The sequence below is a fragment of the Protomyctophum bolini genome, assembly GCF_963924005.1.
Source record: "Protomyctophum bolini genome assembly, chromosome: 2".
NCBI lineage: Eukaryota > Metazoa > Chordata > Actinopteri > Myctophiformes > Myctophidae > Protomyctophum > Protomyctophum bolini.
Genome location: NC_137863.1, coordinates 22,967,614 through 22,977,613, shown reverse-complemented (window position 1 = coordinate 22,977,613; position 10,000 = coordinate 22,967,614). Strand labels below are relative to the sequence as shown.

The following is a 10,000-nucleotide window of genomic DNA, read 5'->3' as shown; positions in this document are numbered from 1 at the left end:
ACTCACCATCCACCTAGAGATTCTTAAAAAGTCAACAGTCGCCTATAACAAAGCCTTGCGTCTAGCAAGGCAGGCATATTTCTCTGGCATTATTAATGAGAACAAGAAAAATGCCAGAGTCCTATTCTCTACCATTGAACGACTTTTAAACCCCCCCCAGTCCTACAAGCAGTCATTCCCGGCCTCTAAAGCTAAGTGTAATGAGTTTGCATGCTTTTTTGATAACAAAATCTTTAACATTAGAGCTGATATTATGAATGGTGCTGCTGCTAGCGCAAACCCTCAAACAGCAGCTAATGGTCCCAGAGTAGATCTCTCCAGGGGGAGCCTATTAACGTTCTGTGCAATTGATGAAGATGAACTCCGCAAAACCATATCACAGATGACATCATCCTCCTGTTCATTGGATAAAATTCCCACCACCTTTCTCAAAGAGGTCTTGGACAGTGTGATTGGAGATATCCTAAAAATTGTAAACAGCTCTCTACAATCAGGTGTCTTCCCAGACTCACTGAAGACTGCTGTAGTTAGGCCCCTACTCAAGAAACACAATCTTGATCCCTCTGTTTTGGGTAACTATCGACCCATTTCAAATCTACCCTTTCTGGGCAAGGTTTTAGAAAAATGCATCTTTCATCAATTGGATGTGTTTCTACAGAACAATAATGTGCACAACAAATTCCAATCTGGCTTTAGGAAAGGTCACAGCACAGAAACAGCACTTGTAAAAGTAATTAATGATCTTAGGGTGTCTGCTGACAAGAAACATGTATCTGTTCTCCTACTCCTAGATCTAACGGCTGCATTTGACACGATTGATCATTCAATTTTAATACAGCGTCTGGAACACTGGATAGGCCTGTCTGGTACGGCCCTGTCCTGGTTTTCCTCCTACCTATCAAACAGAAGTTACTTTGTCAATCTAGCCGAGTTTGACTCAGACAAACACGACATCAGCTCTGGTATTCCACAGGGCTCGATTCTTGGCCCTCTGCTTTTCTCCTTGTACATACTGCCATTGGGCGAACTCATTACCAACCACGGAGTCAATTTTCATTTCTATGCTGATGATACCCAACTTTATCTTTCTGTGGCTCCAGATGATCCCTGTGCTTTAGACCCGCTGTTGACCTGTCTGTCTAGCATCAAATGTTGGATGAGTGAGAACTTTCTCAAGCTAAACGAGGATAAGACAGAAGTTCTCATAATCGGTTCTAGTGAGCAGAAAGAATCAATAATAAGCAGACTTGGTAACCTGACTGTAGAAAGTAACAGTAAAGTAAAGAACCTGGGGGTTATTATTGATTCTGAATTGAATTTCAATTCACACATTAATCATGTTACCAAGATTGCCTTTTTTCACCTTAGAAATATTGCACGAATCAGAGCCTATTTGTCCTTGGACGATGCAAAAACGCTAATCCACGCCTTTGTTTTTTCTCGGCTTGACTACTGCAATGCACTCTTTTCAGGACTGCCTAAGAAAACAACTGACAGACTACAACTTGTCCAAAATGCAGCAGCCAGAGTTTTAACTAGAACTAAGATGAGAGAACATATTACTCCAGTTTTGGCATCACTGCACTGGCTTCCGGTTGTTTTTAGGATTGATTTTAAAATTCTTTTACTTGTCTATAAAGCTCTCAATGGTCTCGCACCTTCCTACCTACATGACTGCCTGCCTAAATATGTCCCAAACCGCCCCCTAAGGTCTTCCACTGCCGGCCTGCTCGCTTTGCCAAAAAAAATGGCAACTAAAAAACACGGGGAAGCAGCTTTTTGCTTCTACGGGCCGTCGGTATGGAACAAGCTCCCACTGTACCTTCGTCAGGCAGCCTCTGTAGACATTTTTAAAGCTCAGCTCAAGACCCACTTCTACAACATTGCTTTTAATTGATCTTTTATTTTTTTATTTTTTGTTATTCATGTCCTCACTGCATTACTGCTTGTTTTTAATGTTGTTGCCATGCTTTTCTTTTATCCTCCATTTCTCTGTAAAGCACTTTGAGCTGCATTTCATGTCATGAAAGGTGCTATACAAATAAAGTTTTATTATTATTATTATTATTATTATTACTTACAGTTACCAACGTTAGTGTACAGGAGGCACAGAGGAGATATGATCGAGGTCTATAAACTTGTTCACCAGATATATGACTTTACAGCCGAGCCTGTTGTCCATTTTTGGGACAGCAGGTATGAGTTGAGAGGGAATTTTCTTAAACTCTTACCACTAAATTGTCATTCAGAAAAGAGAAAGAATTTCTTAGAGCTGTCAGAGCATGGAATACACTTCCAGAGGAAGTGGTCCAGGCTCCTTCAGTCACTACTTTTAAGAATAGACTTGACAAATTTTGGTCATCAAAAGGTTTTTTGTATAACTATAGGGCTGGCTTGTAAGGTCATAGACTGGTAAATACAGGACTTGAAAGTGTATTATGTATAAGTAAGATAAAAAAAAACAAAAAAAAACAAAGAGGGCGGGTCCACATGAACTTGGGTTGTTTTAAAGTGTAAAAAAAAAGGAATACGAATGTATTTATGTATGTACGTACTTGTGAATTTTAAATATGTATTTATGTCTGTTGTGAGTCTGGCGTAGAGGATTTCATCCTGTGATGGAAATCTTTTCAATAAATTTCAATAAGGTTTTTGTCTATGTTTGCAGGGGCAGTAGGCGCCGGAAGTTTGCAGGTACACGTACCCAGGTTGGGAAACTCTAACCTCTCTGTGTGTGTTTGTTTGTTTGTTTGTTTGTTTGTTTGTTTGTTTGTTTGTTTGTTTGTGTGTGTGTGTGTGTGTGTGTGTGTGTGTGTTTTATTGTTGTGGTCAGAAGCAGTGCGTGGGGTGACCATGGTGGAGCTGGTGAAGAAGGAAGGCTCCACGTTGGGGTTGACCATCTCTGGAGGAACCGACAAGGACGGCAAACCACGGGTCTCCAACCTGCGCGCTGGAGGGCTCGCTGCTAGGTGAGAAACAACACAAACATCTGTTACGGACCTAATGGCTAGGGGCAAAGTAGCCTGCAACATTTTGGATGGAGGACAACCACTTTGCAGCATAATGTATTTTATTTACATAATCAGAGAAATTAAGGCAATGTTTACATAATTGGATTGAATAAACGAAAAGTCAATAATGGAACTTGAAAATACTAACAATCAGACGAACTACAACTAACTCCTAACAACACACAACATGCACAGCGACATGCAGAGAATGTTAACAGGGGCAGTTTTGCCAGACATTTCGAAAATGGTACTTTAAGCCAGAAATACATTTTTACATTTGTTGCCTCGACAATAGCCGTGCTTTACAGATTTGCTATTTTCGGTGCATGTCTAACACCTGCGATTAGATCCCGGGACTCCCACAAACATGGAAAGCCAACATTTTAACCTCTAGACTAAAATGGTATATTTGACTTTTCAGGCTGAGGTTGTGATCCACTCTGCTACACTCACCCACCTTTTGACCTCCTCCCACGGGGAGACATGTTCCATGTCTCAGCCGTTACGTCTCCCGCATGGAAAGCCAACATCTTAACCACTAGACCAAATGGATTTTCCTATAGGCCCGGGGTGATTAGACTTTTAGGCCATCGGGCTGAGGTTGTGAGCCACGTACTCTGCAACACATGACACCGCGCTCAACAAATTTTGTAATGACGGAGCTGGACACTAATGTTAGTCTTCTTTCCACAGGAGTGACCAGCTAAATGTAGGGGATTACATCAAGTCAGTGAACGGCATCAACCTGACCAAACTGCGTCATGAAGAGATCATCAGTTTACTGAAGAATGTTGGAGAGCGAGTCCTGCTGGAGGTGGAGTATGAGCTGCCCTCTACAGGTACGTAACGGTATTACCACATGTATGATTTCAAATCACCATTATTTCAAAATCCCCAAACACCCAATCTTCCACCATAGTCTGGAACTTGCCATAGCACTATAACCATTAACCATGGCACATATAACCTATAGCACTATACCATTCCATTTACAACCCTCCCCCTCTCTCTGCCCACCCCCCCCACCCCTCTCTCTCTCTCTCTCTCTCTCTCTCTCTCTCTCTCTCTCTCTCTCTCTCTCTCTCTCTCTCTCTCTCTCCAGCATCAGACAGTACCTCAGGGGTTATATCAAAGACAATCGACATCTGTTTGCACAAAGAGGGAAACAGTTTTGGGTTTGTACTGAGAGGTAAAACACAATCTGCCTGCGCAGTGACTTTCATTTTTAAATGTGACTTAAATGGGAGGCTTTTATTTTGAAATGTTTGACCTAAATGAGTGGCTTTTATTTTGAAATGTAAAGCAGACAATTTGCGTGTGTCATCTGTCTGTCATGCAGGTGGTTCCCATGATGACTGGCACAAGTCCCGCCCCCTAGTGGTCACCTATGTGCGGCCAGGTGGGCCCGCGGACAGGTAACACACACACACACACACACACACACACACACACGAAAGCCGTCAAAGTCATCCTTGGCATACATTTTGTCCCTGGCCTAGGGGGTGCCAAGATACACAAGATAAAAAAACAGGGGAGACGCAGTTTACCAAAGAAATAAATAATAAATAATAATAAATAATCAAATGATAAATCAGGAATAAACAGATGAAGTGTAGAGATCAGTATTCAGTGGTGTAGTGCGTGTATGCATGAGTGAAATGTATGTGTGCGTGTTGTATGTATTCAGTATGTCAGCATTTAAATAAAGAACGTCTTACCTTTACCTGTAGTGTGCGGGCTCCATCCTATCTACATGAAGTTTCTTTTAGCCCAGCACCCAGCCTGTCGATGTGCGTATTCTACGTCTGCTCGTGTTGTATGTATTGCATGGTGGAAAATGTGCAGGAGGCAAATGAAAAGAACAGAACTGGGGAAGGACCGGGGAAGCAGGCATTTATAGGGCGTCGACACACCGGGCCCAGGTGCGAGCTGATCATCATTAGTAGCTCTGCTCCCCAATCCTATTGGATAAAATAAATAGAGGTTACTATAGGGTAAACACAACATATAACAAAACCAGACAACCTAAGAGTAATATCAATATCATAATATAGGGAACCGTCACAAACCGATCTACAATCTCAAAATGGGTTGTGATGCAACCTATTATGAGCTTGTAGATCTGCTATATTGAAAATATAGCATACATTTTACACATTTGATTGAAAACCTGTGAAATGGGACATTCTGCATCTACTTTTACTCAAGTAAATTTTGAATTCCGGACTTTTACTTGTAAGAGAGGATATTTCTACATTGCAGTATTGATACTCTTACCTATGTAAAACATTTGAGTAGTTCTTCCGCCAGTGCTTATCAGCATGGAACCACAGCGCGGGATAATGACGGTGATTTGGTGTGACACGCTGTAGGCACAACGCGGGTGACATATGAGTCATATGCCCCGTTCCTAATTCTCTCCATGTGCGTCTCTGTCAACCACTGAACTCGCTGAACTCGGAGAATCTGCACTTTTCAAAACGAAGAGAAGAACGTCTCTCTCGGTCCTCATCAGACGTGGCGACATGGCGAGACCCATAAAGCGGTGAGCTTTATCCCCCGTTGCTCAAACAGAAGACTTCAGGCTAGTAGCACCGACTGGTATACCAGAAGCTGCTACAATATGAATCGCATGCAAAATAAATGGCTGTCTGAAACGCCCCCAAACAACCTGCAGCAACGAAAGACACTAAATATGTATGGCAGGGTATTGGGTTAATAAAATAATCAACTGGTCCACTTCCCTAACCATCCTCACAAAATAGTGTTTTGGAAGGAAGGAAGGAAGGAAGGAAGGAAGGAAGGAAGGAAGGAAGGAAGGAAGGGAGGAAATGGTGAGAGAGGAGGGGGCTAAATAGAGTAGAGGGGCACTTGACGCATAAAGCGAGATGTGATTGGAAACATTTTTTGTGAATTCAGAGGTACACACACACACACACACACACGCACACGCACACACACACACACACACACACACACACACACACACACACACACACACACACACACACACACACACACACGCACACACAGAGGCAATTTTCTGCTGTGGAATGGAAGGGTTCCAGTTTGTCACATTGATCTCGACCTGCTAGGAAATTGGTGTGTGTGTGTGTGTGTGTGTGTGTGTGTGTGTGTGTGTGTGTGTGTGTGTGTGTGTGTGTGCGTGTGCGTGTGTGTGTGTGTGTGTGTGTGTGTGTGCAGGGAGGGAACTCTGCGTTCAGGGGATCGTGTGTTAAGCGTGGATGGAGTTCCTCTGCACACCGTGAACCACAGTGAAGCTCTGAGCCTGCTGACGCACTGCGGATCTGAAGCTTTGTTCACCATTGAATACGATGTCACTGTCCCTGGTGAGAGAACACATCACGCACGCACACACGCACAGCCACAGCATAATGCACAGCTTTATATACTGTCCCTGGTGAGAGAACACATCACGCACGCACACACGCACAGCCACAGCATAATGCACAGCTTTATATACTGTCCCTGGTGAGAGAACACACACACGCACGCACAGCCACAGCTTAATGCACAGCTTTATATACTGTCCCTGGTGAGAGAACACACACACACACGCACAGCCACAGCTTAATGCACAGCTTTATACTGTATACTGTCCCTGGTGAGAGAACACACACACACACGCACAGCCACAGCATAATGCACAGCTTCATTAGAAGATCCTATCGCTGAAAGAGCTGCTGAAGAAGCGGTAAAATGTGCCGAAATGTGAAAGTGAAGTGAAAAATGTTCCGCAGCACTTACAGTATATGGCCCTTGGATGGCGCCCACACATCTGTGATACGTATACTCATGTCCATGGCTGAGGGAAGTAGGAGTGCTGGGGGGGGAGGGGGGGTGTGTCCCCCAGGCACAGCCCCCCCCCCCCCTCAGACAGGAGGTAAAATAATAATAATTATATGTAGGCTGTATATTTTGATAATCAGCGCCTTGCCATACATACACTGTGTGTAATATGCATTTTTACAGTGTTTGGGCTTGTGGCCCCCGGGGCCTCCCAAATGGCCCCTGGGGACCACACAAGGACACTGGTGTGACTGGACAGTCGATTCACAAAGCTCTGAATTATATGTCACATTTTCTGCATGAGCCATTTAGTTCACAAGGACACAATAATGAATAATAAACTTTGTTTATATTTTATTTATTTCCAAACACATGGCCCTATTTTCAGGGCGCAATTTAACACCTGGCTCTATGAATTGCACCATGGTGTCCCAGTGCAATTTTTTGCTATTTTACACCAAGCGCAACGCTGACGCTAGATGCTAATTTCCCTGGATTATGCATAGGTGTGGTTTGGGCGTTACATTAATCAAACCAATCACAGTGTTGATTCCCATTACCTGTAAAGGAGAATTCCGGACTAGCCCCTTTCTTACCGTAATCTGATTATATCTAACGAGTGGTAGGGCTGGGGATTTTTATTTAATTTACCACGCCGTATAGCTCCGAGCATGGAGGTAGGGTTTATCGGCAGTTCGCTTTTTACGGCAGCCCATTTGGGACAAAATTCTGCAGAGAGTATTCCAACATTTTGAAAGACAGGTGTATACAAAAAAGAATTGTCAAGCGATGAAAATAAGCATCCCAATGACTTGAGTTTCTCCACCTTTCGCTCAACCCCTCTCCCTTTTTTGTCAGATACGCCAACGAACGGCTCAGGGCCTTTATTGGTGGAGATTGCTAAGTCAGCGGGGTCAACGCTGGGCGTCACTCTGACATCGGCCAATCACGCGAACAAACAAGTGATCATCATTGACCGGATCAAACCAGGCAGCGTGGTGGACAGGTACACACGTGCACATGCATGAATGACGCACATATACATGCACGCACACAAACACGCATGCACGTGCACACTCACACACGCACGCACAACCGCACGCACGCACGCATGCACGCACGCATGCACGCACCTGTCCTGACCTGACCCAGCCCTACTAATGAATGGAGGACAACATTTTCTATATTGTGACGTGTATATCCATTTTAGTATCTTATTGTTCCTTTAAGCCTTTTATTGGCTATTACAGTATGTACTGTATGTATGTATGTATGTATTTGGTTAAAATGGGTAGGGTTTCAAAAGAGGCAAAAGTTTGCTCTGTTGCACAGGCCTAAAAGTGGGTCCTTAAAAACTGCTTCAACTTCTGAAATGTAAAAATAAGTCCAAAATAGGGTTACCAGTGAAGGGCAAACTGCCTATTCACTGCATGGGGACTATGCAAGGCAGAGGCGTCCACCCCCATGAGTCCAAGTTAAGCTAGACCGCATACCTAAACCATGGTCTGAAACTGTCCTATAAAACCCAATGGTAAAATGGATATAAAAATGGACATTAATAAAACAACCTAAAACCATACAGGAGTAAAAGTTCACAGCAAGGCCTGGATACCATTTATTTATTTTACAGATAAATGAACAGAAAAGGGATAAAAATCAACTTCTTTCATTTAGACCAGTGGGTGTTACAGTTTCATTTCATGTGAGAGGACCACAATGGAAATGAAGTCCCTCTGCCTGACTGTATTGTGTTTTTCATCCTTGATTGTCTTGTAACCACCAGTGCACCAATGTGTGATAAATCAATGTGTAATGGTTGTTATAATTAAATAAATCAAATCAAAGCCAGACAGAGTGTGGATAGTATGCGCCGATAAAGTGACATAATGATTTTCCCTTTGTAAACACACAACTGTACTACAATCATTAAGTAAAGTACATGTACTCAAGTATTGTACTTAAGTACAATTATGAGGTACCTTTACTGCTCCACTACATCTCCACTCCACTACATCTCAGAGGCAAATATTGTACTTTTACTCATGCGATTACGGATATTTGGCTCTTCAAAGTAAGTGTTACGTGCGATAAAACCTTGGCAATATGCTATTAATTAATGGCGACGGGTTAAGTTAGTAATGTAATGTGTTTGTGGTATTGATACTTTTTCCATCACTGGTTTTGACTGACTTGGCAGTGGATTTCAACATATCTCTCTCTCTCCCTCTGTCTCTGTCTCTCTCTCTAGGTGTGGGCTGGTACATGTGGGGGATCAGTTGGTGTGTATAGACGGCACATCCACAGAGCACTGCACGGTGCTGGAGGCCACACAGCTGTTAGCCAGCACCACTGAGCTGGTCAAATTGGAAACACTACCGTCCCAACATGCAAGACTCACTGGCACACAGCATGACAGGGGTGGGTAAGACTCACTGGCACACAGCATGACAGGGGTGGGTAAGACTCACTGGCACACAGCATGACAGGGGTGGGTAAGACTCACTGGCACACAGCATGACAGGGGTGGGTAAGACTCACTGGCACACAGCATGACAGGCATAGGCGGCGGGTGCATAAGGCTAGGGAAGGCTTAGCCTTCCCAAAAATTATGCTGGGTATTTTTTTTAATATATATATAATATATGTGCGCAGCATGCCAGCATTATAGAAGGCTATTGTGTGTGTGTGTGTGTGTGTGTGTGTGTGTGTGTGTGTTGTCGCTGCCCCCTGGTGATCGCTGATCAGATAGGCTATACACTATACAGCATATGATTGACTACTATTGGTATGTCTGTAAACCTCGTCCTTCCAGTCGCTTTGTAGCAAAGAGTAGCGCGCGCTGGTTAGTGGTTTGTTTTGGGAAACAGCAAAATGTATTTTTCAATGCAAATATAAAGTAGCCTAATTCAGAAGAAGAAGCTGTGAGTCGGCTGTGTCAGAACTCAGCAGCACCAGTGCCTAGGCTGCACGGTTCACAGTTCACACCACTGCAGCAACACTGACACGTTCAGCGGAGTGACTGCTGTCTCTGTGCCGTCTGTAGAGCCATGAGCCGCGACTCCCGGAGGGGCAGCAACACCGCCGGGTAATCTACACTGAGTACTGACTGACTCGAGACTTGAGAAAAAGACGTCCAAAAGTCGTTGTCTGTGTATAGGCTAATTCATTGGTAAAAGTAT

At 43.7% G+C, this 10,000-nt stretch overlaps 1 protein-coding gene across 1 annotated transcript in view; it reads left to right on the top strand.

Annotated features, from left to right (window-relative positions):
- Positions 1 to 10,000, top strand: part of grip2b (glutamate receptor interacting protein 2b) — a gene marked incomplete at both ends in the record, with an annotated part of 156,853 nt that overhangs the window by 123,646 nt on the left and 23,207 nt on the right. The window contains 7 exons of the mRNA XM_080787516.1: positions 2,834 to 2,969; positions 3,705 to 3,850; positions 4,114 to 4,200; positions 4,351 to 4,426; positions 6,216 to 6,361; positions 7,680 to 7,827; positions 9,070 to 9,239. Of these exons, the coding sequence (XP_080643642.1) occupies positions 2,834 to 2,969; positions 3,705 to 3,850; positions 4,114 to 4,200; positions 4,351 to 4,426; positions 6,216 to 6,361; positions 7,680 to 7,827; positions 9,070 to 9,239 (909 nt within the window). The remainder of the gene's footprint in view (positions 1 to 2,833; positions 2,970 to 3,704; positions 3,851 to 4,113; positions 4,201 to 4,350; positions 4,427 to 6,215; positions 6,362 to 7,679; positions 7,828 to 9,069; positions 9,240 to 10,000) is intronic.